At 35.6% G+C, this 25125-nt stretch overlaps 3 protein-coding genes, 3 long non-coding RNA genes and 22 other non-coding genes across 29 annotated transcripts; 4 read left to right on the top strand and 24 right to left on the bottom strand.

Annotated features, from left to right (window-relative positions):
- Nucleotides 1–3: 3 nt before the first annotated feature.
- Nucleotides 4–122, bottom strand: LOC117572851 (5S ribosomal RNA). Its single transcript, XR_004572587.1, has one exon. It is a non-coding gene; the product is annotated as a 5S ribosomal RNA (ribosomal RNA).
- Nucleotides 123–732: 610 nt separating this feature from the next.
- Nucleotides 733–851, bottom strand: LOC117572863 (5S ribosomal RNA). Its single transcript, XR_004572598.1, has one exon. It is a non-coding gene; the product is annotated as a 5S ribosomal RNA (ribosomal RNA).
- Nucleotides 852–1217: 366 nt separating this feature from the next.
- LOC117572872 (5S ribosomal RNA) lies at nt 1218–1336 on the bottom strand. Its single transcript, XR_004572605.1, has one exon. It is a non-coding gene; the product is annotated as a 5S ribosomal RNA (ribosomal RNA).
- A 378-nt stretch (nt 1337–1714) lies between these two features.
- Nucleotides 1715–1833, bottom strand: LOC117572882 (5S ribosomal RNA). Its single transcript, XR_004572615.1, has one exon. It is a non-coding gene; the product is annotated as a 5S ribosomal RNA (ribosomal RNA).
- Nucleotides 1834–2212: 379 nt separating this feature from the next.
- LOC117572819 (5S ribosomal RNA) lies at nt 2213–2331 on the bottom strand. Its single transcript, XR_004572555.1, has one exon. It is a non-coding gene; the product is annotated as a 5S ribosomal RNA (ribosomal RNA).
- An 801-nt stretch (nt 2332–3132) lies between these two features.
- LOC117572830 (5S ribosomal RNA) lies at nt 3133–3251 on the bottom strand. Its single transcript, XR_004572566.1, has one exon. It is a non-coding gene; the product is annotated as a 5S ribosomal RNA (ribosomal RNA).
- A 378-nt stretch (nt 3252–3629) lies between these two features.
- Nucleotides 3630–3749, bottom strand: LOC117572862 (5S ribosomal RNA). Its single transcript, XR_004572597.1, has one exon. It is a non-coding gene; the product is annotated as a 5S ribosomal RNA (ribosomal RNA).
- Nucleotides 3750–4588: 839 nt separating this feature from the next.
- On the bottom strand, nt 4589–4707 carry LOC117572841 (5S ribosomal RNA). The gene has a single exon (XR_004572577.1). It is a non-coding gene; the product is annotated as a 5S ribosomal RNA (ribosomal RNA).
- Nucleotides 4708–5053: 346 nt separating this feature from the next.
- Nucleotides 5054–5172, bottom strand: LOC117572844 (5S ribosomal RNA). The gene has a single exon (XR_004572580.1). It is a non-coding gene; the product is annotated as a 5S ribosomal RNA (ribosomal RNA).
- Nucleotides 5173–5553: 381 nt separating this feature from the next.
- LOC117572845 (5S ribosomal RNA) lies at nt 5554–5672 on the bottom strand. Its single transcript, XR_004572581.1, has one exon. It is a non-coding gene; the product is annotated as a 5S ribosomal RNA (ribosomal RNA).
- A 378-nt stretch (nt 5673–6050) lies between these two features.
- Nucleotides 6051–6169, bottom strand: LOC117572846 (5S ribosomal RNA). The gene has a single exon (XR_004572582.1). It is a non-coding gene; the product is annotated as a 5S ribosomal RNA (ribosomal RNA).
- A 412-nt stretch (nt 6170–6581) lies between these two features.
- LOC117572847 (5S ribosomal RNA) lies at nt 6582–6700 on the bottom strand. The gene has a single exon (XR_004572583.1). It is a non-coding gene; the product is annotated as a 5S ribosomal RNA (ribosomal RNA).
- Nucleotides 6701–7077: 377 nt separating this feature from the next.
- LOC117572848 (5S ribosomal RNA) lies at nt 7078–7196 on the bottom strand. The gene has a single exon (XR_004572584.1). It is a non-coding gene; the product is annotated as a 5S ribosomal RNA (ribosomal RNA).
- A 378-nt stretch (nt 7197–7574) lies between these two features.
- Nucleotides 7575–7693, bottom strand: LOC117572849 (5S ribosomal RNA). The gene has a single exon (XR_004572585.1). It is a non-coding gene; the product is annotated as a 5S ribosomal RNA (ribosomal RNA).
- A 378-nt stretch (nt 7694–8071) lies between these two features.
- LOC117572864 (5S ribosomal RNA) lies at nt 8072–8189 on the bottom strand. The gene has a single exon (XR_004572599.1). It is a non-coding gene; the product is annotated as a 5S ribosomal RNA (ribosomal RNA).
- Nucleotides 8190–8567: 378 nt separating this feature from the next.
- LOC117572850 (5S ribosomal RNA) lies at nt 8568–8686 on the bottom strand. The gene has a single exon (XR_004572586.1). It is a non-coding gene; the product is annotated as a 5S ribosomal RNA (ribosomal RNA).
- Nucleotides 8687–9062: 376 nt separating this feature from the next.
- LOC117572853 (5S ribosomal RNA) lies at nt 9063–9181 on the bottom strand. The gene has a single exon (XR_004572588.1). It is a non-coding gene; the product is annotated as a 5S ribosomal RNA (ribosomal RNA).
- A 378-nt stretch (nt 9182–9559) lies between these two features.
- Nucleotides 9560–9678, bottom strand: LOC117572854 (5S ribosomal RNA). Its single transcript, XR_004572589.1, has one exon. It is a non-coding gene; the product is annotated as a 5S ribosomal RNA (ribosomal RNA).
- A 375-nt stretch (nt 9679–10053) lies between these two features.
- Nucleotides 10054–10172, bottom strand: LOC117572855 (5S ribosomal RNA). The gene has a single exon (XR_004572590.1). It is a non-coding gene; the product is annotated as a 5S ribosomal RNA (ribosomal RNA).
- Nucleotides 10173–10549: 377 nt separating this feature from the next.
- Nucleotides 10550–10668, bottom strand: LOC117572856 (5S ribosomal RNA). Its single transcript, XR_004572591.1, has one exon. It is a non-coding gene; the product is annotated as a 5S ribosomal RNA (ribosomal RNA).
- A 379-nt stretch (nt 10669–11047) lies between these two features.
- Nucleotides 11048–11166, bottom strand: LOC117572857 (5S ribosomal RNA). Its single transcript, XR_004572592.1, has one exon. It is a non-coding gene; the product is annotated as a 5S ribosomal RNA (ribosomal RNA).
- Nucleotides 11167–11540: 374 nt separating this feature from the next.
- LOC117572858 (5S ribosomal RNA) lies at nt 11541–11659 on the bottom strand. Its single transcript, XR_004572593.1, has one exon. It is a non-coding gene; the product is annotated as a 5S ribosomal RNA (ribosomal RNA).
- Nucleotides 11660–14419: 2760 nt separating this feature from the next.
- Nucleotides 14420–16147, bottom strand: LOC117571142 (gastrula zinc finger protein XlCGF52.1). The gene is made up of 2 exons (XM_034253144.2): nt 15719–16147; nt 14420–15654 (listed from the first exon to the last, which is right to left on the bottom strand). The coding sequence occupies exons 1-2, from the start codon at nt 16056–16058 to the stop codon at nt 14900–14902; spliced, it is 1095 nt and encodes a 364-aa protein (XP_034109035.1). The 5' UTR covers nt 16059–16147; the 3' UTR covers nt 14420–14899.
- Nucleotides 16148–17181: 1034 nt separating this feature from the next.
- LOC117569411 (uncharacterized) lies at nt 17182–18095 on the top strand. Of its 2 annotated transcripts, none has more exons than XM_034250548.2 (3): nt 17182–17341; nt 17405–17617; nt 17681–18095. In XM_034250548.2, exons 1-3 carry the CDS (start codon nt 17275–17277, stop codon nt 17683–17685), a joined length of 285 nt encoding a protein of 94 aa, XP_034106439.1. In that variant the 5' UTR covers nt 17182–17274; the 3' UTR covers nt 17686–18095. The 2 variants fall into 2 exon arrangements, with proteins under 2 accessions (XP_034106439.1, XP_034106438.1); XM_034250547.2 differs by having other exon boundaries at nt 17188–17341; nt 17677–18094.
- A 1499-nt stretch (nt 18096–19594) lies between these two features.
- On the top strand, nt 19595–20311 carry LOC117568540 (uncharacterized). Its single transcript, XM_034249259.2, has 3 exons — nt 19595–19738; nt 19795–19983; nt 20046–20311. The coding sequence occupies exons 1-3, from the start codon at nt 19678–19680 to the stop codon at nt 20282–20284; spliced, it is 489 nt and encodes a 162-aa protein (XP_034105150.1). The 5' UTR covers nt 19595–19677; the 3' UTR covers nt 20285–20311.
- A 1107-nt stretch (nt 20312–21418) lies between these two features.
- LOC117568541 (uncharacterized) lies at nt 21419–22177 on the top strand. Its single transcript, XR_004572146.2, has 3 exons — nt 21419–21548; nt 21604–21792; nt 21853–22177. It is a non-coding gene; the product is annotated as an uncharacterized LOC117568541 (long non-coding RNA).
- Nucleotides 22178–22722: 545 nt separating this feature from the next.
- On the top strand, nt 22723–23271 carry LOC117568542 (uncharacterized). Its single transcript, XR_004572147.2, has 3 exons — nt 22723–22909; nt 22963–23136; nt 23195–23271. It is a non-coding gene; the product is annotated as an uncharacterized LOC117568542 (long non-coding RNA).
- Nucleotides 23205–24110, bottom strand: LOC127565594 (uncharacterized). Its single transcript, XR_007954925.1, has 3 exons — nt 24039–24110; nt 23369–23853; nt 23205–23268 (listed from the first exon to the last, which is right to left on the bottom strand). It is a non-coding gene; the product is annotated as an uncharacterized LOC127565594 (long non-coding RNA).
- Nucleotides 24111–25125: the final 1015 nt, after the last annotated feature.

The following is a 25125-nucleotide window of genomic DNA, read 5'->3' as shown; positions in this document are numbered from 1 at the left end:
CGATGCCAACAACACGCGGTGTTCCCAAGCGGTCCCCCATCTAAGTACTAACCGCGCCCGACGCTGCTTAATTTCGGTGATCGGACGAGAACCGATGTATTCAGCGTGGTATGGTCGTTGGCGAAAGACGCATGCTTAGCGTAGTATTTTGTATTTCAAATGACAAGTATTTTTGCATCTTTATACTATTGAAAAATGACATGTAAAAGATAGTATTGATTGAATTTGGGAAATGCGTTAAACAACGCAGATATGTATATATTGTTAAAGCTTTCTGTAGTTTATCAATATTGAATTGAGAATGCTGTCATGTCGATTGGTGGGAAAGCAAGGCATATGTACATACATATGTACTATATGTTGGACATTGTGATGTACAAATGAGATAAGAATAAAATTTAAAAAAGTGACGAGAAGAAGAAAAAGTAAAACAAAAAGTTGTTGAACGATGCCAACAACACGCGGTGTTCCCAAGCGGTCCCCCATCTAAGTACTAACCGCGCCCGACGCTGCTTAATTTCGGTGATCGGACGAGAACCGATGTATTACGCTATATGAATTGGACGCTTTCTGTAGTTTTATCAATTGGATTGTGGACGTGGATTGTGATGGAAATATAGGAAGGACATGTTGAAATAGTTGAGAGGATGGCAAGGATAACAAATGAGATAAGAATAAAATTTAAAAAAGTGACGAGAAGAAGAAAAAGTAAAACAAAAAGTTGTTGAACGATGCCAACAACACGCGGTGTTCCCAAGCGGTCCCCCATCTAAGTACTAACCGCGCCCGACGCTGCTTAATTTCGGTGATCGGACGAGAACCGATGTATTCAGCGTGGTATGGTCGTTGGCGAAAGACGCATGCTTAGCGTAGTATTTTGTATTTCAAATGACAAGTATTTTTGCATCTTTATACTATTGAAAAATGACATGTAAAAGATAGTATTGATTGAATTTGGGAAATGCGTTAAACAACGCAGATATGTATATATTGTTAAAGCTTTCTGTAGTTTATCAATATTGAATTGAGAATGCTGTCATGTCGATTGGTGGGAAAGCAAGGCATATGTACTATATGTTGGACGTGGATTGTGATGGAAATATAGGAAGGACATGTTGAAATAGTTGAGAGGATGGCAAGGATAACAAATGAGATAAGAATAAAATTTAAAAAAGTGACGAGAAGAAGAAAAAGTAAAACAAAAAGTTGTTGAACGATGCCAACAACACGCGGTGTTCCCAAGCGGTCCCCCATCTAAGTACTAACCGCGCCCGACGCTGCTTAATTTCGGTGATCGGACGAGAACCGATGTATTCAGCGTGGTATGGTCGTTGGCGAAAGACGCATGCTTAGCGTAGTATTTTGTATTTCAAATGACAAGTATTTTTGCATCTTTATACTATTGAAAAATGACATGTAAAAGATAGTATTGATTGAATTTGGGAAATGCGTTAAACAACGCAGATATGTATATATTGTTAAAGCTTTCTGTAGTTTATCAATATTGAATTGAGAATGCTGTCATGTCGATTGGTGGGAAAGCAAGGCATATGTACATACATATGTACTATATGTTGGACGTGGATTGTGATGGAAATATAGGAAGGACATGTTGAAATAGTTGAGAGGATGGCAAGGATAACAAATGAGATAAGAATAAAATTTAAAAAAGTGACGAGAAGAAGAAAAAGTAAAACAAAAAGTTGTTGAACGATGCCAACAACACGCGGTGTTCCCAAGCGGTCCCCCATCTAAGTACTAACCGCGCCCGACGCTGCTTAATTTCGGTGATCGGACGAGAACCGATGTATTCAGCGTGGTATGGTCGTTGGCGAAAGACGCATGCTTAGCGTAGTATTTTGTATTTCAAATGACAAGTATTTTTGCATCTTTATACTATTGAAAAATGACATGTAAAAGATAGTATTGATTGAATTTGGGAAATGCGTTAAACAAAACACAGATATGTATATATTGTTTAAAGCTTTCTGTAGTTTATCAATATTGAATTGAGAATGCTGTCATGTCGATTGGTGGGAAAGCAAGGCATATGTACATACATATGTACTATATGTTGGACGTGGATTGTGATGGAAATATGAAGGACATGTTGAAATAGTTGAGAGGATGGCAAGGATAACAAATGAGATAAGAATAAAATTTAAAAAAAGTGACGAGAAGAAGAAAAGTAAAACAAAAAGTTGTTGAACGATGCCAACAACACGCGGTGTTCCCAAGCGGTCCCCCATCTAAGTACTAACCGCGCCCGACGCTGCTTAATTTCGGTGATCGGACGAGAACCGATGTATTCAGCGTGGTATGGTCGTTGGCGAAAGACGCATGCTTAGCGTAGTATTTTGTATTTCAAATGACAAGTATTTTTGCATCTTTATACTATTGAAAAATGACATGTAAAAGATAGTATTGATTGAATTTGGGAAATGCGTTAAACAACACAGATATGTATATATTGTTAAAGCTTTCTGTAGTTTTATCAATATTGAATTGAGAATGCTGTCATGTCGATTGGTGCATATGTACATACATATGGACGTGGATTGTGATGGAAAATATAGGAAGGACATGTTGAAATAGTTGAGAGGATGGCAAGGATAACAAATGAGATAAGATAAAATTTAAAAAAGTGACGAGAAGAAGAAAAAGTAAAACAAAAAGTTGTTGAACGATGCCAACAACACGCGGTGTTCCCAAGCGGTCCCCCATCTAAGTACTAACCGCGCCCGACGCTGATCGGACGAGAACCGATGTATTCAGCGTGGTATGGTCGTTGGCGAAAGACGCATGCTTAGCGTAGTATTTTGTATTTCAAATGACAAAGTATTTTTGCATCTTTATACTATTGAAAAATGACATGTAAAAGATAGTATTGATTGAATTTGGGAAATGCGTTAAACAACACAGATATGTATATATTGTTAAAGATTTCTGTAGTTTATCAATATTGAGAGGAAAGCAAGGCATAACAAATGTACTATATGTTGGAGCGGAAATATAAGGACGCTGCATGTTGAAATAGTTGAGACGATGGCAAGGATAACAAATGAGATAAGAATAAAAATTTAAAAAGTGACGAGAAGAAAAGAAAAAGTAAAACAAAAAGTTGTTGAACGATGCCAACAACACGCGGTGTTCCCAAGCGGTCCCCCATCTAAGTACTAACCGCGCCCGACGCTGCTTAATTTCGGTGATCGGACGAGAACCGATGTATTCAGCGTGGTATGGTCGTTGGCGAAAGACGCATGCTTAGCGTAGTATTTTGTATTTCAAATGACAAGTATTTTTGCATCTTTATACTATTGAAAATGACATGTAAAAGATAGTATTGATTGAATTTGGGAAATGCGTTAAACAACACAGATATGTATATATTGTTAAAGATTTCTGTAGTTTATCAATATTGAATTGAGAATGCTGTCATGTCGATTGGTGGGAAAGCAAGGCATATGTACATACATATGTACTATATGTTGGACGTGGATTGTGATGGAAATATAGGAAGGACATGTTGAAATAGTTGAGAGGATGGCAAGGATAACAAATGAGATAAGAATAAAATTTAAAAAAGTGACGAGAAGAAGAAAAAGTAAAACAAAAAAGTTGTTGAACGATGCCAACAAACACGCGGTGTTCCCAAGCGGTCCCCCATCTAAGTACTAACCGCGCCCGACGCTGCTTAATTTCGGTGATCGGACGAGAACCGATGTATTCAGCGTGGTATGGTCGTTGGCGAAAGACGCATGCTTAGCGTAGTATTTTGTATTTCAAATGACAAGTATTTTTGCATCTTTATACTATTGAAAAATGACATGTAAAAGATAGTATTGATTGAATTTGGGAAATGCGTTAAACAACGCAGATATGTATATATTGTTAAAGCTTTCTGTAGTTTATCAATATTGAATTGAGAATGCTGTCATGTCGATTGGTGGGAAAGCAAGGCATATGTACATACATATGTACTATATGTTGGACGTGGATTGTGATGGAAATATAGGAAGGACATGTTGAAATAGTTGAGAGGATGGCAAGGATAACAAATGAGATAAGAATAAATTTAAAAAAGTGACGAGAAGAAGAAAAAGTAAAACAAAAAGTTGTTGAACGATGCCAACAACACGCGGTGTTCCCAAGCGGTCCCCCATCTAAGTACTAACCGCGCCCGATATTTCGGGTGATCGGACGAGAACCGATGTATTCAGCGTGGTATGGTCGTTGGCGAAAGACGCATGCTTAGCGTAGTATTTTGTATTTCAAATGACAAGTATTTTTGCATCTTTATACTATTGAAAAATGACATGTAAAAGATAGTATTGATTGAATTTGGGAAATTGTTAAAGCTTTCTGTAGTTTATCAGTATTGAATTGAGAATGCTGTCATGTCGATTGGTGGGAAAGCAAGGCATATGTACATACATATGTACTATATGTTGGACGTGGATTGTGATGGAAATATAGGAAGGACATGTTGAAATAGTTGAGAGGATGGCAAGGATAACAAATGAGATAAGAATAAAATTTAAAAAAGTGACGAGAAGAAGAAAAAGTAAAACAAAAAGTTGTTGAACGATGCCAACAACACGCGGTGTTCCCAAGCGGTCCCCCATCTAAGTACTAACCGCGCCCGACGCTGCTTAATTTCGGTGATCGGACGAGAACCGATGTATTCAGCGTGGTATGGTCGTTGGCGAAAGACGCATGCTTAGCGTAGTATTTTGTATTTCAAATGACAAGTATTTTTGCATCTTTATACTATTGAAAAATGACATGTAAAAGATAGTATTGATTGAATTTGGGAAATTGTTAAAGCTTTCTGTAGTTTATCAATATTGAATTGAGAATGCTGTCATGTCGATTGGTGGGAAAGCAAGGCATATGTACATATGTACTATATGTTGGACGTGGATTGTGATGGAAATATAGGAAGGACATGTTGAAATAGTTGAGAGGATGGCAAGGATAACAAATGAGATAAGAATAAAATTTAAAAAAGTGACGAGAAGAAGAAAAAGTAAAACAAAAAGTTGTTGAACGATGCCAACAACACGCGGTGTTCCCAAGCGGTCCCCCATCTAAGTACTAACCGCGCCCGACGCTGCTTAATTTCGGTGATCGGACGAGAACCGATGTATTCAGCGTGGTATGGTCGTTGGCGAAAGACGCATGCTTAGCGTAGTATTTTGTATTTCAAATGACAAGTATTTTTGCATCTTTATACTATTGAAAAATGACATGTAAAAGATAGTATTGATTGAATTTGGGAAATGCGTTAAACAACGCAGATATGTATATATTGTTAAAGCTTTCTGTAGTTTATCAATATTGAATTGAGAATGCTGTCATGTCGATTGGTGGTGGGAAAGCAAGGCATATGTACATACATATGTACTATATGTTGGACGTGGATTGTGATGGAAATATAGGAAGGACATGTTGAAATAGTTGAGAGGATGGCAAGGATAACAAATGAGATAAGAATAAAATTTAAAAAAGTGACGAGAAGAAGAAAAAGTAAAACAAAAAGTTGTTGAACGATGCCAACAACACGCGGTGTTCCCAAGCGGTCCCCCATCTAAGTACTAACCGCGCCCGACGCTGCTTAATTTCGGTGATCGGACGAGAACCGATGTATTCAGCGTGGTATGGTCGTTGGCGAAAGACGCATGCTTAGCGTAGTATTTTGTATTTCAAATGACAAGTATTTTTGCATCTTTATACTATTGAAAAATGACATGTAAAAGATAGTATTGATTGAATTTGGGAAATGCGTTAAACAACGCAGATATGTATATATTGTTAAAGATTTCTGTAGTTTATCAATATTGAATTGAGAATGCTGTCATGTCGATTGGTGGGAAAGCAAGGCATATGTACATACATATGTACTATATGTTGGACGTGGATTGTGATGGAAATATAGGAAGGACATGTTGAAATAGTTGAGAGGATGGCAAGGATAACAAATGAGATAAGAATAAAATTTAAAAAAGTGACGAGAAGAAGAAAAAGTAAAACAAAAAGTTGTTGAACGATGCCAACAACACGCGGTGTTCCCAAGCGGTCCCCCATCTAAGTACTAACCGCGCCCGACGCTGCTTAATTTCGGTGATCGGACGAGAACCGATGTATTCAGCGTGGTATGGTCGTTGGCGAAAGACGCATGCTTAGCGTAGTATTTTGTATTTCAAATGACAAGTATTTTTGCATCTTTATACTATTGAAAAATGACATGTAAAAGATAGTATTGATCAAATGCGTAGTAATGACATGTAAAATAGATTGTATGATGAATTTGGGAAATGCGTTAAACAACGCAGATATGTATATATTGTTAAAGATTTCTGTAGTTTATCAATATTGAATTGAGAATGCTGTCATGTCGATTGGTGGGAAAGCAAGGCATATGTACATATGTACTATATGTTGGACGTGGATTGTGATGGAAATATAGGAAGGACATGTTGAAATAGTTGAGAGGATGGCAAGGATAACAAATGAGATAAGAATAAAATTTAAAAAAGTGACGAGAAGAAGAAAAAGTAAAACAAAAAGTTGTTGAACGATGCCAACAACACGCGGTGTTCCCAAGCGGTCCCCCATCTAAGTACTAACCGCGCCCGACGCTGCTTAATTTCGGTGATCGGACGAGAACCGATGTATTCAGCGTGGTATGGTCGTTGGCGAAAGACGCATGCTTAGCGTAGTATTTTGTATTTCAAATGACAAGTATTTTTGCATCTTTATACTATTGAAAAATGACATGTAAAAGATAGTATTGATTGAATTTGGGAAATGCGTTAAACAACACAGATATGTATATATTGTTAAAGATTTCTGTAGTTTATCAATATTGAATTGAGAATGCTGTCATGTCGATTGGTGGGAAAGCAAGGCATATGTACATATGTACTATATGTTGGACGTGGATTGTGATGGAAATATAGGAAGGACATGTTGAAATAGTTGAGAGGATGGCAAGGATAACAAATGAGATAAGAATAAAATTTAAAAAAGTGACGAGAAGAAGAAGAAAAAGTAAAACAAAAAGTTGTTGAACGATGCCAACAACACGCGGTGTTCCCAAGCGGTCCCCCATCTAAGTACTAACCGCGCCCGACGCTGCTTAATTTCGGTGATCGGACGAGAACCGATGTATTCAGCGTGGTATGGTCGTTGGCGAAAGACGCATGCTTAGCGTAGTATTTTGTATTTCAAATGACAAGTATTTTTGCATCTTTATACTATTGAAAAATGACATGTAAAAGATAGTATTGATTGAATTTGGGAAATGCGTTAAACAACGCAGATATGTATATATTGTTAAAGATTTCTGTAGTTTATCAATATTGAATTGAGAATGCTGTCATGTCGATTGGTGGGAAAGCAAGGCATATGTACATACATATGTACTATATGTTGGACGTGGATTGTGATGGAAATATAGGAAGGACATGTTGAAATAGTTGAGAGGATGGCAAGGATAACAAATGAGATAAGAATAAAATTTAAAAAAGTGACGAGAAGAAGAAAAAGTAAAACAAAAAGTTGTTGAACGATGCCAACAACACGCGGTGTTCCCAAGCGGTCCCCCATCTAAGTACTAACCGCGCCCGACGCTGCTTAATTTCGGTGATCGGACGAGAACCGATGTATTCAGCGTGGTATGGTCGTTGGCGAAAGACGCATGCTTAGCGTAGTATTTTGTATTTCAAATGACAAGTATTTTTGCATCTTTATACTATTGAAAAATGACATGTAAAAGATAGTATTGATTGAATTTGGGAAATGCGTTAAACAACGCAGATATGTATATATTGTTAAAGATTTCTGTAGTTTATCAATATTGAATTGAGAATGCTGTCATGTCGATTGGTGGGAAAGCAAGGCATATGTACATACATATGTACTATATGTTGGACGTGGATTGTGATGGAAATATAGGAAGGACATGTTGAAATAGTTGAGAGGATGGCAAGGATAACAAATGAGATAAGAATAAAATTTAAAAAAGTGACGAGAAGAAGAAAAAGTAAAACAAAAAGTTGTTGAACGATGCCAACAACACGCGGTGTTCCCAAGCGGTCCCCATCTAAGTACTAACCGCGCCCGACGCTGCTTAATTTCGGTGATCGGACGAGAACCGATGTATTCAGCGTGGTATGGTCGTTGGCGAAAGACGCATGCTTAGCGTAGTATTTTGTATTTCAAATGACAAGTATTTTTGCATCTTTATACTATTGAAAAATGACATGTAAAAGATAGTATTGATTGAATTTGGGAAATGCGTTAAACAACACAGATATGTATATATTGTTAAAGCTTTCTGTAGTTTATCAATATTGAATTGAGAATGCTGTCATGTCGATTGGTGGGAAAGCAAGGCATATGTACATACATATGTACTATATGTTGGACGTGGATTGTGATGGAAATATAGGAAGGACATGTTGAAATAGTTGAGAGGATGGCAAGGATAACAAATGAGATAAGAATAAAATTTAAAAAAGTGACGAGAAGAAGAAAAAGTAAAACAAAAAGTTGTTGAACGATGCCAACAACACGCGGTGTTCCCAAGCGGTCCCCCATCTAAGTACTAACCGCGCCCGACGCTGCTTAATTTCGGTGATCGGACGAGAACCGATGTATTCAGCGTGGTATGGTCGTTGGCGAAAGACGCATGCTTAGCGTAGTATTTTGTATTTCAAATGACAAGTATTTTTGCATCTTTATACTATTGAAAAATGACATGTAAAAGATAGTATTGATTGAATTTGGGAAATGCGTTACAACGCAGATATGTATATATTGTTAAAGCTTTCTGTAGTTTATCAATATTGAATTGAGAATGCTGTCATGTCGATTGGTGGGAAAGCAAGGCATATGTACATACATATGTACTATATGTTGGACGTGGATTGTGATGGAAATATAGGAAGGACATGTTGAAATAGTTGAGAGGATGGCAAGGATAACAAATGAGATAAGAATAAAATTTAAAAAAGTGACGAGAAGAAGAAAAAGTAAAACAAAAAGTTGTTGAACGATGCCAACAACACGCGGTGTTCCCAAGCGGTCCCCCATCTAAGTACTAACCGCGCCCGACGCTGCTTAATTTCGGTGATCGGACGAGAACCGATGTATTCAGCGTGGTATGGTCGTTGGCGAAAGACGCATGCTTAGCGTAGTATTTTGTATTTCAAATGACAAGTATTTTTGCATCTTTATACTATTGAAAAATGACATGTAAAAGATAGTATTGATTGAATTTGGGAAATGCGTTAAACAACGCAGATATGTATATATTGTTAAAGCTTTCTGTAGTTTATCAATATTGAATTGAGAATGCTGTCATGTGGATTGGTGGGAAAGCAAGGCATATGTACATACATATGTACTATATGTTGGACGTGGATTGTGATGGAAATATAGGAAGGACATGTTGAAATAGTTGAGAGGATGGCAAGGATAACAAATGAGATAAGAATAAAATTTAAAAAAGTGACGAGAAGAAGAAAAAGTAAAACAAAAAGTTGTTGAACGATGCCAACAACACGCGGTGTTCCCAAGCGGTCCCCCATCTAAGTACTAACCGCGCCCGACGCTGCTTAATTTCGGTGATCGGACGAGAACCGATGTATTCAGCGTGGTATGGTCGTTGGCGAAAGACGCATGCTTAGCGTAGTATTTTGTATTTCAAATGACAAGTATTTTTGCATCTTTATACTATTGAAAAATGACATGTATGATAGTATTGATTGAATTTGGGAAATGCGTTAAACAACACAGATATGTATATATTGTTAAAGATTTCTGTAGTTTATCAATATTGAATTGAGAATGCTGTCATGTCGATTGGTGGGAAAGCAAGGCATATGTACATACATATGTACTATATGTTGGACGTGGATTGTGATGGAAATATAGGAAGGACATGTTGAAATAGTTGAGAGGATGGCAAGGATAACAAATGAGATAAGAATAAAATTAAAAAAGTGACGAGAAGAAGAAAAAGTAAAACAAAAAGTTGTTGAACGATGCCAACAACACGCGGTGTTCCCAAGCGGTCCCCCATCTAAGTACTAACCGCGCCCGACGCTGCTTAATTTCGGTGATCGGACGAGAACCGATGTATTCAGCGTGGTATGGTCGTTGGCGAAAGACGCATGCTTAGCGTAGTATTTTTGTATTTCAAATGACAAGTATTTTTGCATCTTTATACTATTGAAAAATGACATGTAAAAGATAGTATTGATTGAATTTGGGAAATGCGTTAAACAACACAGATATGTATATATTGTTAAAGATTTCTGTAGTTTATCAATATTGAATTGAGAATGCTGTCATGTCGATTGGTGGGAAAGCAAGGCATATGTGTACATATGTACTATATGTTGGACGTGGATTGTGATGGAAATATAGGAAGGACATGTTGAAATAGTTGAGAGGATGGCAAGGATAACAAATGAGATAAGAATAAAATTTAAAAAAGTGACGAGAAGAAGAAAAAGTAAAACAAAAAGTTGTTGAACGATGCCAACAACACGCGGTGTTCCCAAGCGGTCCCCCATCTAAGTACTAACCGCGCCCGACGCTGCTTAATTTCGGTGATCGGACGAGAACCGATGTATTCAGCGTGGTATGGTCGTTGGCGAAAGACGCATGCTTAGCGTAGTATTTTGTATTTCAAATGACAAGTATTTTTGCATCTTTATACTATTGAAAAATGACATGTAAAAGATAGTATTGATTGAATTTGGGAAATGCGTTAAACAACGCAGATATGTTATATATTGTTAAAGCTTTCTGTAGTTTATCAATATTGAATTGAGAATGCTGTCATGTGGATTGGTGGGAAAGCAAGGCATATGTACATACATATGTACTATATGTTGGACGTGGATTGTGATGGAAATATAGGAAGGACATGTTGAAATAGTTGAGAGGATGGCAAGGATAACAAATGAGATAAGAATAAAATTTAAAAAAGTGACGAGAAGAAGAAAAAGTAAAACAAAAAGTTGTTGAACGATGCCAACAACACGCGGTGTTCCCAAGCGGTCCCCCATCTAAGTACTAACCGCGCCCGACGCTGCTTAATTTCGGTGATCGGACGAGAACCGATGTATTCAGCGTGGTATGGTCGTTGGCGAAAGACGCATGCTTAGCGTAGTATTTTGTATTTCAAATGACAAGTATTTTTGCATCTTTATACTATTGAAAAATGACATGTAAAAGATAGTATTGATTGAATTTGGGAAATGCGTTAAACAACGCAGATATGTATATATTGTTAAAGCTTTCTGTAGTTTATCAATATTGAATTGAGAATGCTGTCATGTCGATTGGTGGGAAAGCAAGGCATATGTACATATGTACTATATGTTGGACGTGGATTGTGATGGAAATATAGGAAGGACATGTTGAAATAGTTGAGAGGATGGCAAGGATAACAAATGAGATAAGAATAAAATTTAAAAAAGTGACGAGAAGAAGAAAAAGTAAAACAAAAAGTTGTTGAACGATGCCAACAACACGCGGTGTTCCCAAGCGGTCCCCCATCTAAGTACTAACCGCGCCCGACGCTGCTTAATTTCGGTGATCGGACGAGAACCGATGTATTCAGCGTGGTATGGTCGTTGGCGAAAGACGCATGCTTATCGTAGTATTTTGTATTTCAAATGACAAGTATTTTTGCATCTTTATACTATTGAAAAATGACATGTAAAAGAAGATTGAATTTGGGAAATACGTTAAGCAGCAGTTAACCCATAAATATTGTCAAAGAAAAAGAATAAAATTTAAAGAAACATATTTTTGTATTGTTAGGGAACATTATGAGGATTCATAGTGCTACACCCAGAACACGTAAACAAGTTGACGAGACGCAAGCGTGACTGGATGGTGGATCAGACACAAAGACAGTTTGATGGATGCAGGGGTTGGGTCAATGTCTTGGCTGTTGATTTACCTCACGACTTGAAGTGACTAATTGGCAAGTTGTGTGGATACAATAAAAGTATAGTGAATGCTCACAAGTATTATAAATATTTACTATATAGAGATAATCATGTAGTTACATTTTATTTTGGCCTGTGACTTGATGGTGGCAAGGTTATCACGTCTCACTTACAACAGTTGTGAGTCAGTCTGAAGAGCACTCCCTCGCTTTCTCTTTCGCTCTCCATCTCTCTTTCTCTGTCTGCGTAATTTGTTTTTGTTTAAGTCGCTAACCCAACGAATCGATGACCTACGCCCAGCGTCTGCGATTTCCCGGCGTTAAATCTAAGTTAATTGGATTAACACTTTTTTGTGGCTGAAGTCAAGTCAAGTCCATAATTATGACATATCTCGTTGTTGTGGTCATTTTGTAATTGAAGCAAATGCTTTTCATAATCAAAATTGTCTTTACTGACCGTATCTGTTGTTGTGCCTTCTCTCTCGATGCCGTCCCATGCGATGTGTTTACGGTCAGACAGACGGGCACTTGCTTTGATTAAAGACGTTGATAGCATGTTCCGTGTGTTCGTAAAACAAATACTGAGAACTATAACTATATATGTATATATTGGTCTGGCACATGCGTTATTAGGGATGCCCTATAAAATCATCCATTTCTTGGTTATTTTCCGAGCTGATAATGTTTATGTCTTCTTCGGACTTTAAGTGGACAACTCGGGAATTTTACAGAAATATTGTTTTCCTATTGTTCAAGATAGTTTGCAAGGCATTACATATGTACATATTTTATTTTATTACCTTGTTTTTCTATGAGGAGTCATGCCTCATTCCTCAACAATTTCCAGCAATGGGTATGCAATGAAATTATAATGGAATGTGCTAGAAAGCAAAATTACTTGCGCTTTTTCAACGTTCTCTCTCTCTCTCTTATGGTGTTGTTGTTGTTGCTGTTGCGCTGCTATAGTGAATATATACTTTTAATTTTTAATAATTAACGTATACATCTCATTGCTGTATAAGATAGATCCAAGCGCACCGTGTACATATTCATTGTATGTATAAATATAAACGTATATAATATGATGCGATAAGCAATGTTTCATAAGAATCTTAGCTTGAAGCTCTACAGAAATGCTAAATATGTAGTATGTATTAAACTCTCGTTTCAAGGTCTACAGAAATATATAAATTGGGGGTTTCAAATAAAATAAAAGTTTAGATTGCTAACCCAAGACGAACTAATAGAATTAAATTGAAGTTTATACTCTTTAAATTATATGCTCTTATGTAATGAATTCAATATTTAACTAATAAAATACATTTTAAATTTATATAAAAGAAGGTATAAGATATTATACCTTATATTATAATATCTATAAGTTATATGTATATATGGAATAGTATTAAAAAAAACCAATTGGATATTTTGGATTCACCTTTTTCCCTAACAATAACATAATTAAAATAAAAAGTATTATTTAATGGTAAATAGCGACAGGAGATTAATAATGTAAATAAACATAATAAAAACAGTATAAAAGTGTAGCATATAAAATAATTTCCTGAATGACATTTAAGTTTTTCATCTTATGGCAAAGAAAAATTAAACTATAAAAAGCAAGTAAGAAAGCTACAGTCGAGTGTGCTCGACTGTGAGATACCCGCTACCCATTTTTAATAAAGGCAAAATATTGCGGTATCATTTTCAAAATATACCGAAAATACTAAAAAAAAAAAAAAACTAAAAATATACCAAATGGTATGTTTGGTATATCGATATAGTACACCATTCAAAATATACCATAGACGGCACAATATACCAGATTGTCAGCCAATGCAACTAAGACCCCTAGTAAGTAGGCGTTTTTGCCCATACAAAAGTATTTCTTTAATAACTTCAACTTTTATCTGATCGCAACCAAATTTTCAGGAATCATAACTACTATAGTAATTATTGTATATACCAAAACTCGTAACTCTAGTTTTAAAATTAGGCTTGTTATTCGATTTTTTTGATTTGCGGGGCGGAAGTGGGCGTGTCAAAAATTTGAAACAAACTTGATCTACGTGCAAACATAACAAATGATGACGAAAAAAATTATAGCTCTATCTCTTCTAGTCTCTGAGATCCAGTGTTTCATACGGACGGACGGACAGACACACATACACACAGACGGACATGGCTAGATCGTCTCGGCTGTTGACGCTGATCAAGAATATATATACTTTATAGGGTCGGAGATGCCTCCTTCTACCTGTTACATACATTTCCTGCCGGTACAAAGTTATAATACCCTATGGGTAGCGGGTATGATTAAGAACACTGAAGATGTGGAATTTTCCATTTTATGCTCCAGTCGAGTCGCAATTTGGTCTTTGTTCTTAAATCCAGAATTCTTTATTTACTGTAGACTAATAGTTCAGTGCGAGAATAATCAATGAATTAAAAATAATACAGAAGTTCAAGGCTTTATTTTGCGTACGTTTAATGCATGTTTATAAATATTCTCATTCACATTTAGAATTAATATTATTTGATTACTTTCACATTGCACCTATCTATTCTCTTTGAGAGTATTTGAAATTATTTTGCCTTGGCTTTTACGAGTATTTCATGTTGTCACACACATTTCCAGATGAGCGCTGATAGCTTGCAAAGTTTTTGTTTGTTTTATATACATACTATATACATTTATTTTTGGGGGTTATGCAATGGTTCAGCTTTAATAATACTTGCAGCTCATCTCACATCTCACATACACTCAAGGAAAATCTAGCAATTCATTTCAATTTGTTAGTTTTGTTTTTGAGTTTTGATTAAAATGTTTTCTGAATAAAGCCGCAAATTTCACAGTTTTCTGAGTGCACTTAATACAAGGTTATATTCTACCATAGTTGTTAAAGTCAATCGATGTGGCTGAGTTCAAAGTTCCCGCTGCTCCTCCAGCTCACTCGAGTGCTGTCGGACTATATGATTGTTGAGATTGCCCACACTTTGATAGGACTTTTTACAGTAAGTGCAGGTATGAGGCTTCTCCCCCGTGTGGACCAAATTATGCGAACTGAGATGACCCCGTGTGTAAAACGCCTTCTCGCATTTGTCGCACTTAAAGGGTCGTTTGGACATATCCGGGTCATGGCTGCGCATATGAGTGCGCAGATCCGACTTCGTTGGCCACGTCTTTGCGCATATGTTGCACTTAAAGATGCGCGGCTTCGTCTCTCCCGTATGCATCCGGGCGTGTGAGTTCAACTGAGTGCGGAGCACAAACCGGCGATCGCAGAGCTCACAGGCAAATGGACGTTCGGTGGAGTGCAGCGACGTGACATGATAGTGCAGACTGTGCCGCGAGGCAAAGCTCTTGGAGCACACTTCGCACGGATAGCGGAGTCCGTTGCCCAGACCATGCACCGACATCAGGTGCAACTTCAGCTGAAAGGTGCGTGTGAATTTCTTCTCGCACTCCGTGCAAGGTCGCAGCGATTTTGGGGTGCGGGAACGTGAGGTTTCTACTCGCTTACGCTTCAGTTTGGAAGCTTGCGGTGGCTCCAACGTCTCCAGTGTTGCGGTCAAATGTAGAGGTGTGTTCAATGTGCCTCTATCGTTGCAATGCAACGTGAGCGCTGGCAATGATGGCTCATAGCTGGGTTCAAGGGCATCAAACAGATCCAGATTACCTGCGTTAAGCAAACGATTTCAGTACAGAACAGAAACCCGAGTCCACGTCAACCAATCACTTACCAAAATCCACCGGCTCCACATACGTTAAGATTGGCAACGTTTCGGTTTCGCCCACTTCGCGCTTCAGTAACTCGACCGCATCGTCCAGCGCCTGTTCGTGACGGTCACGGAGAATTCGCTCGGATTCCTCGCAGCTTTGCCGGAACTCAAGAGCATCGCGTAGACGTTGCAGGCACGGATCGCATATGACATCGTTGGATTGGATTTTCAGATTGGGTGCCAGCGACAGCAAATCGACATTGAGTTGATCGTTCTCGCTGAAGTTGTGACTGAGCGGCGGCTGCTCCTCCAAGCAGCAGCGGCAGACTATGAATACGGGTTGAGGAAGCAGCGGGAACATTTTAATAATACTTGAGAGGAGCGTCCACTCAGCTGAACCGATGCTGGGCGCCCGAGATGTGAACGTATAATGACAGCCGCTTCTATCAGAGTTACACTGCTTCACTGCTGCTTCTACTGCTGCTGCGACGACGACGGCGACGACGACGACGGCAACAGAGATTTGAATGCCGGCTCAGGGCATAGAGATAGCCCTTGACATAAGCCCGGGTATAGGCAATGGGCCTGGGGTGATGATAACGAGAGCCCGAGAATGTCTGTCAACGTTTGCTAATTTATAGCCGAATGCTTACTAATTGATTACCATTGCAATATATCTACATTCTCTCACTTTTATCGCCATGATCTCTTATCACAGCACTTCCAAGTGCAACGAAACTCAACGATTATCTACATCTATAAGTTTGGCACGTTTTCGTCGCTTTAGGTGGTCGGGGGTTTGAGGTCGCCACCTAAGACCTCAGCTCAAATATACTTTTAGTACTTTTAGATTGTGGCCATCCTTATCTCTCTTGTTCTCTCTAGCTATTGTTGATCTTTGGACTAGACGGAATTCCCAGCCAAATCTTGTGCGTGACACAATGTAATTGTTGTATTCAAAATTAACTTTTCGCTGTTAAAAGTCGCCTTAGGGACCAATAAACTGCTCTTATTTTTCTCTGAACATACTCAGTTTTTGGAGCTCTATCAGATGCAATTTATTTCGAAGCGATTGCTGTATAAATTAATGCGCATATAACCAAAATCCAAATACACAGCACTAGGAAATCCCTTGTACTCTGTTATCTTTCGGTGCTGAACTACTAATATTAATAGTTTTGTTTAGTTGGGTGAATACTCTATAATATGAAGTACACTTGTTAATATTCAATGCTGTACAGACAAAAAGAACTTTCTAGAACCAATAATTAAGATCTTAAGTTTGGGAACTTCTGAATTTACCAACATGATTAAATAGTTTCATATTGAAAATTTCTTGAAAGATGATTTCAATCTTAATTCGGCATTGAAAAAATCTTATTTTAAGATTTCCCTTCAACAAATTATTCATGAATTTAATATATTTATAGATTATTCAACACGTCTTTAGTCAGTTGATTTCACTTTATTAAGGTATTAAATATTCGACAATGTTTCAAATATTTGTTGAACAATCAAAGTATGCAACACATTTATAATAAAATATTTACAATTTTCTGAGCTGAAAGTCAGACATAATGACTAATACAACCACATATTTATTGTATTCTTACATTAGCTTAGTTTTATGGCAATTGATGAGCAGTAAGTTAGAAACATATTTATATAAGATACATAATACCTTTAATTTATAATTCCACTATTTAGACGTATTTTGCGAAACGCTCAATGAATGCATCAATTGCACTTTATATAATGGAGGCTGTCAAATGGTTAAGACTGGTTGGAGTGTCTTTAAAATGTCTCGTTACGATCAATTTTCGGTTGTTAAGATACCCGAATTTCCTGGCCAATCCGAAGTAGAGTATGTATATGATGAAAATCTGGCCAACTGCGTCTCCGATGGCTATACAATTACTGGTACGTAATCATACATTTCATAATTCCGAATCTCTTTCAGTTCATTGACTTTGTCACAGATAGATTAGAGACATTTGTTTGCTTTTGGTCCCCTTTGTTGGGTTGTCAGGCTGTGGCGAGTAAAAATGTTGTGAACAAGAGACTTATGCATCGCATCGCCTGCAAGATTTGTGCCAGATATTGTAATTGCAGTGTTCGCAGTGGAGCCTCGGATGGAATTAATACAAGTTGGATTCTAGGATCGACTTGGGTGTGTTTATTATATTGCAAGGGCACTCAATACTTAAATTATTAAAAGACGACTATGAGCTGTGGAGAATAAGAAAACTACAGTCGAGATAGTCACTACACAATTTCAATAAAAACAAAACAATACGAACGCTACTATCCTTGAAAATACACTATGTCGATATACTACTACTTTCAAAACATACCAAAGAGAATAAAATATTTGAGACTGTAAACCAAAGTAATTGAAACCCGATAGCTAAGTTTTTTTTACCATTTAAAATTATTTTTTCAATAACTTCGAAGATTTTCATCGGATCGTAGCCAAATGCTCAGGAATCATAACATTTATAATTATAATTTTGGAATCAAAAAACGTTTCAACCTTTGAAATTACGCTGGTTATTCGCAAAATATACTAACGGTATATTTTGTGAACTACTTTAATAAAATATCACCCGACAGCTGTTTTTCTTTTTTTTTTACCACAGAAAATTATTTCTTCAATATCTTCGAAAATTTTTATCGGATCATAGCAAAGTATCAGGGATCATAAAATTTATAATTTCTATTTTTGGTATGAAATTATGCTTGCTATTTGGAAATAGGCGGGCTTCTTTAATTTAGTTTTAGATGGTATTAAACTCTTTAAGGAATCCTTTAATTTAGAATATAAATTAAACAAGTAAGAAAGCTACAGTCGAGTGTGCTCGACTGTGAAATAATCGATCGGGATATGAACTCGAGCACCACCGACAGGGTGGTTAAAAAAAAAAAAGTTTGTACTTCGAGCGGGTTCGAACCCGGGCACCACAACATGCGCGGCTTGCATACAGATGCTAATATAGACAAGCATGTATATAGCGTATACGCATACATACAATACATACATAGCAGGCGGTTTTGCTCATACAAAATATTTCTTTAATAAAATCCACAATTTTTATTTATAATTGTTGTAAATACGATAAAAAAAAAAAAGTTTGTACCCCGAGCAGGCTCGAACCCGAGTCCCCCGACTACCACAACAGTAATATGCTTGCACTCTACCAATAGAGCTATCGCAGTGCCTCTTGCATACAGATACAAATATAGAGGCGAACATGTATATACGTATACGCATACATACAACACATACATAGAAAGCGTTTTTGCCCATACAAAACTATTTCTTTAATAACTTAAACAATTTTTATCTGATCGCAACCAAATTTTCAGCAATCATAAATACTATAGTTATTATTGTATATACCAAAATTCTAGCTTTACAATTACGCTTGTTATTCGATTTTTTTTGATTTGCGGGGGCGGAAGTGGGCGTGGCAAAAATTTGAAACAAACTTGATCTGCGTGCAAACATAACAAATGCTGTCGAAAAAAAATTATAGCTCTATCTCTTATAGTCTCTGAGATCTAGGTGTTCATACGGACAGACGGACGGACGGACAGACGGACATGGCTAGATCGTTTCGGCTGTTGACGCTGATCAAGAATATATGTATGTACTTTATCGGGTCGGAGATGGCTCCTTCTACCTATTACATACATTTCCTGCCGGCACAAAGTTATAATACCCTTCTACCCTATGGGTAGCGGGTATAAAAAGTGTAAATCTTTAAAAAAATATATATATATTTTTGAATAAAAAACACTTATAATATAATTATGTATATGTATAAATATAAATACTGGTTCAAATTGGGTATTTTTGGCACTGAGTTGTACAAAGTGTTTGCTATTTTTTAATTTCATTCGTTTAGAGAGTCAAATTTTAAACAAAAGTCAAGTAAATTTCCAAGTTTCATAAAAATTATTGTTGTTTTATTTCTTTTATGATGAACATTTTTACAACTGTATTATTATTTTTACCCGTGTCTGTAAACTCAATTAACAGTAAGCCAGTAAATGGTGGGATAAATTATTTCATATCTCATAACAAACGATCATAGGGACGAATGGAGAGTCGCTCAACTTTTGCCCTGCTTGTGAACAATGGATTATCTCTGATTGCAAGGTGAATAAAAAGAGCGTATCCATTGATAAAGACGAGGATGCGTACAAGCTTCGATATCTTCAGCAGGGTGAAACGGTTGATCCAAAACTAGAGAAATGCTTGGACGACAATCTTAAAGTAGTTGGTAAGTATTTGTATTCCTGAAATATTTTGTATTATCTAAAATCTATGCACGAATATACTTAGGGGAACTGACGAGCTTTATTTGTATGAAGTCAACGACGAAAGGATGCTTGGTGGTTGGGAATAAAAAGCAATTCGCTATTCAGAATTCACTAAGTTACGTCTGCAGATATTGCGCCTTTTATTGCGAATGTGAGAAACTCATTGATAGCAGCAGCATCCTTAACTCCTATTTGAGTGTCTCATGTATTAGTTGTGTGGTTTTTATTATGTTTTATCACATATTTATTTTTATTAATTGAATTTATTGGAAAAACTGTTTGTTAAAATCTTCTTCCTTTTAACTTTAGGGAATATTTTAGGTACTAAAACACTAAAAATTTTTGTATGTACTATCACATATATTATTTTTATTATAAGAAGACATAAGTTAAAGTTATTGCAACTAAAACATGTTTTTTTAACTCTTTTTTCATTGTATTCTATTTTTGGGACGTTTTTAGCAAGTCTATAAATGAATTGCATTCGGATACAAGACACAAATATTTATACCCGCTACCCATAGGGTATCTCCGGCATCTTCGTCCTTATAAAGTATATATATCTTGATCAGCGTCAAGAGCCGAGACGACCTAGCCATGTCCGTCTGTCCGTATGAAACACTGGATCTCAGAGACTATAAGAGATAGAGCTATAATTTTTTTCGACAGCACTTTTTATTTCGAAGTTATTAGAAAATAGTTTTGTATGGGCAGAAACGCCTACTTACTAGGGGTCTCAGTTGATTTGGCTGACAATCTGGTATATTGTGCTATATATGGTATATTTTGAATGTGGTACTATATCGATATACCAAATATACAATTTGGTATATTTTTAGTCTTTTTGGTTTATATTTTGAGAAAATACCGCAATATTTTGCTTTTATTTAAAATGGGTTGCGGGTATCTCACTTGTTTTTATTTATATTGCTAAATATTGTAAATTGCATTAAACATATTTTGCAGTTTAAGGTACTTTCAAAATAATTTTATAAATATGTAAACTAAAGTCATAAAATATATTTTATGTTTTATCATATACATTATTTTATTAATTGAAGATATTATTTAAAATGAACTAAAAATAAAAAGTGCTAAATCCATCTTCCTCTTAATTTTAAGGAAAGTTTTGCCAAGCCAGTATATAAATTGCAATTGGATCAAAGCTTTCCAGACACTAATATTTCCAATTTATATTGATAAATAAATTTCATTTAACATATTTTACAATTTAAGCTACTTAAAGGATTAAGCCATTGCAAAAATATATGAACTAAAATATACATAATTAAAATATTATGTCACATTAACAATAAAATCTGGATTTTATATTAATAACCACTATCTAATCAATAAGGTAAATTCCTTTAAAAATGTATTTTAGTTGCTTTATATGTCATTTAAATAATATGTGAATACAAATATTTAAAATTTGAGTGGCACATACATTTTTTTAATTTTATCCAAATTATGAAATTTTATGGATTATTGTTGAAGTGTTTGCTTCTTATAGCGTACATAAACTGTAAGTATGCATGGGTTTATTTTCTTTATCCACATTATAAACATATCCTAAAAAGCGACGATAAGTCAAAATGTATGCGTTGACTGTAGCTCACACATTGACAAAGACTGTGAAGTCAACAATACAGGAATGGGGTATTTAGCTCAAGCTCCCAGGGATAAGTTATTACTTCAAAAACTTGGACCGGGTGAGAAAGCCGATTCAGACTTGGAAGAGTGCATGAATCCGGGTTATAAATTTACGGGTGAGTTATCACAATTTAATACATGGGAATAGTTTAATATTAGTTGATATTGCGTTTCAGGCGAATTGTCAACTTTCTATTGTTTTTGGTCTCCTACGTTAAAGTGCAAGGCAGTTGGAGAGAAGAAGTTTTTAAAAGTACCAACATCAAAACAAAAGAAAGCTATAGTATGTCACACATGTGCATCGTATTGTGGGTGCAAATATTCCAAAGGATTTTCCCCTCGCACTTTTAGTATCCATGTATTGGCTTTCTTATTGGGTCTACATCTATTATGTTAATATTATGAAAAGTTATTGATATATATTTTAAATTCCGAAGTGCCTCATTTAACAATAATTATTAACTTGAAAGTATTTACAATAAATAGATGATGTTTACTTAATAGGTCTCGTTGGGAGATCTATCGGATCATAATTTCAAAAGATTATTTATTTGCAATAGGGTCATATTTAACTTTAAAGTATATTTATTTTGTTTTTTATTTTTATTTATTTATTTTTTATTATATATTTTAGCTTGAGCTCCTATTACGCAACGTTCTATTAATCGATGAAAACACAATTGATTTTCTAAGTTATTTCCTTCGATGCTTCTTCATTTTAGGGGTTGTGTATCATGTAATAATAACTTATTTGAAGTGTTGACTAATGATTTAAGTGCTGATTAGTGCGAAACTTAAACATATATTAGTGGCTGTGGACGGATAACAAAATAAAAATAACAAGAAAGCTACAGCCGAGTGTGCTCGACTGTGAGATACCCGCTACCCATTTTGAATAAAAGCATAATATTTCGGTATTATTCTCAAATTATACTAAAATAATATACCACAAAACTACAAAAAATATGTCAAGCTATACTATAGAGGGCAAAATATACCAGATTGTCAGCCAAAGCAACTAAGACCTCTAGTAAGTAGGCGTTTTTGCCAAACACAAGTATTTTTTTAATAACTTTCGACAATTTTTATCTAAGCGCAACCAAATTTTCGGATATTTCAAAGACAGAAGTTATTAATGTATATACCAAAAATCGGGCATTAAAATTACGCTTGATATTCGATTTTCGGGGGTGGAAGTGGAAGGCAAACGTTTTAAATAAACTTGATCTGCGTGTAAGCACTATAAGAGCTATCGAAAAAAAATGATACATATCTATCTTTTATAGCCTCTGAAATCTAGGTGATCATTTGTATTTAAAACATAGAATACTGCGGACTGCACTTAAATATAATACATTGAAATTATTTCTTTAAGAATTCATAACTCTTATTTGAGGTCCCTGCTTAAAAGTCGAGGCAACCAAGCACATTGACGGGGGCAATATACACTTTGTCACGTGGTATTTGAACTTGAACTAAAATTTGTGACGATTAACGAAATTATCAAATTTTCTACAGCTAATAATACGGCGTAGTGTCCCGTTGTCCTAGTGACAATAAATGTTAATTGAATAAATTAAATGTTGAGAACACTGAAAGAAAAAAGAGTTTTTTTATTCTTGTGGTTATTCTAAAAGTTGGCAATTGAGAAAAGTTGATATGGTTATGGAAATGAACAAAAAGTAAACACACCAGATTAGTAAATGGTGCAAAATTAGCATAGCTAGTATTTTTGTTCGTTGGGTTGATTTTGGAGCAGTGTAGAGAGGCGATTATGCTGCTGATGTGTGATAATCGCAGTCTCATTCAAAATCCAATCAACGCCTTGTTAATGCTCTGCGATGTTTACCCATGTACCACAATATATTGTATATAGAATGTCGTTAAACGCCGCTGATTGCACAGAATTGAATTCAACTATACGATTCGCATCGTATAGCATCGCATCGCATCGCATCGCAGAACGAGTACGAGTACGAGATACAGATACAGATACAATTGCAGATACATGTTGTACAGCTACACCTACATCTACACCTACTCAATTGGATGGGCCGTCAATCCTCGGCCGAGTTGAACGTGCTCATCTGACATTCTGAATACGCTATCAACATCTCGCCAAGCCGACCGCTGTCTCTATATAGTCCCACATACAACATCGTGTGTATGTATTTTCTCTGTTTGAAATAAATTGTATATAATTTTTATTAAAATTTCCGCTTAAACATTTCTTTCTATGTGTTTATTTACGTGTGTGTGTGCTTGTGTCTTCGTGTGTGTGTGTGTGTGTGTGTGTGTGTGGGAGTGTGGGTGTGTGATTTTGAATCGTGTTTGCCTCTTTCTCTAAGCAACTAGAATTTACAGTTTTTAATTTTCTTTAGCACTTTTCTCACACACATCTGTCAAATATTTGCTTTCTAGAACGTGCATTCAGTTCCTGACATTTGAAAATTGTTCTATTTTAGGCAATGATCAATGAGGAACTAATCTACTAGGGTACGACAATTTCACGGACCTGGCAACATAGTTACTATTAACTCATTTTAATCTTGAGTGGCGTCTCCATTTAAATCAGAATTTTTGTGTCTAAGAATTTTTATACACTTTTTAAATTACAACATTATAAAAACTAACGTATGATGAAGGTTAAATGCCTTTTGTTTGTCCTTTCCCATAAAATTATTAATTCTCATTCGATAAGACGAAAGAACTATTTACTTCCCTATAAATATAATCTATTAAATGTAAATTAAACTCATTTCAATCTTGCCTCCATTTCCTTTAAATATTTCGTATCTCAGAATTTTTAAAAATTCCTCAAATTACAACATTTCCAAAACTAACTTAAATGTATCTTGTTTCTGTTCTCTCAAGAAAGTATTTAAAAGAACCTAGATAAATAAAAACCGATTATACTCCTGTATAAATAATGAATTACAATAAATTACAATTATTTTGTCATTGCCTATAGAACACAATTTTAAAACATTTAAAGTCGTATCTTTATTGTGCTACTTTATCCAAATTTAAGATTTTTTTTGTTTAGTAATACACTAATACAATAAATTAACATAGCAAATTGTTGTTGCTATTTTGGTTTTTATTAATTTTTTTTAATACTTTTTTAAAAAATAAAAATAGTATTCATTAGCATTTTAATTAAAATTTCAAATTTACTGCAAAGACGGATATTGTAATTATTAAAATATAAAGTTTCTCCAAAATTTTACTAAAATTAATAAGTTATTCTTAAACAAAAAATCGAAAATTATTGGTGCAAGAATGTAAAATGTACAACACTTACATACATTGTATAAGTATATTAATACCATACATAATAATGTAATAGAAATTCTATTTAGAATACATAATACATATGTACATAAAGTATTGTAAATTTGAAATCGTTCCACTTAAAATGCAGTGTCCTATTTTATGACCGTAAACAA

This window comes from Drosophila albomicans, chromosome 3 (assembly GCF_009650485.2).
Source record: "Drosophila albomicans strain 15112-1751.03 chromosome 3, ASM965048v2, whole genome shotgun sequence".
Classification (NCBI taxonomy): Eukaryota; Metazoa; Arthropoda; class Insecta; order Diptera; family Drosophilidae; genus Drosophila; species Drosophila albomicans.
Note: the sequence above shows the minus strand (reverse complement) of the source record. Positions and strands in the feature narration are given on the sequence as shown.

What these genes read in the sequence shown, in the direction of transcription:
- LOC117571142 (XM_034253144.2), bottom strand. Translation starts at nt 16,058, where the DNA reads ATGTTCCCGCTGCTTCCTCAACCCGTATTCATAGTCTGCCGCTGCTGC. An exon ending in TGTGGAGCCGGTGGATTTTG is followed by an intron (nt 15,655 to 15,718) that starts GTAAGTGATTGG and finishes TGCTTAACGCAG; the next exon opens with GTAATCTGGATCTGTTTGAT.
- LOC117569411 (XM_034250547.2), top strand. Translation starts at nt 17,275, where the DNA reads ATGACTAATACAACCACATATTTATTGTATTCTTACATTAGCTTAGTT. An exon ending in TTTATGGCAATTGATGAGCA is followed by an intron (nt 17,342 to 17,404) that starts GTAAGTTAGAAA and finishes TCCACTATTTAG; the next exon opens with ACGTATTTTGCGAAACGCTC. An exon ending in CGATGGCTATACAATTACTG is followed by an intron (nt 17,618 to 17,676) that starts GTACGTAATCAT and finishes ACTTTGTCACAG; the next exon opens with ATAGATTAGAGACATTTGTT.
- LOC117568540 (XM_034249259.2), top strand. Translation starts at nt 19,678, where the DNA reads ATGATGAACATTTTTACAACTGTATTATTATTTTTACCCGTGTCTGTA. An exon ending in GTCTGTAAACTCAATTAACA is followed by an intron (nt 19,739 to 19,794) that starts GTAAGCCAGTAA and finishes AAACGATCATAG; the next exon opens with GGACGAATGGAGAGTCGCTC. An exon ending in CGACAATCTTAAAGTAGTTG is followed by an intron (nt 19,984 to 20,045) that starts GTAAGTATTTGT and finishes GAATATACTTAG; the next exon opens with GGGAACTGACGAGCTTTATT.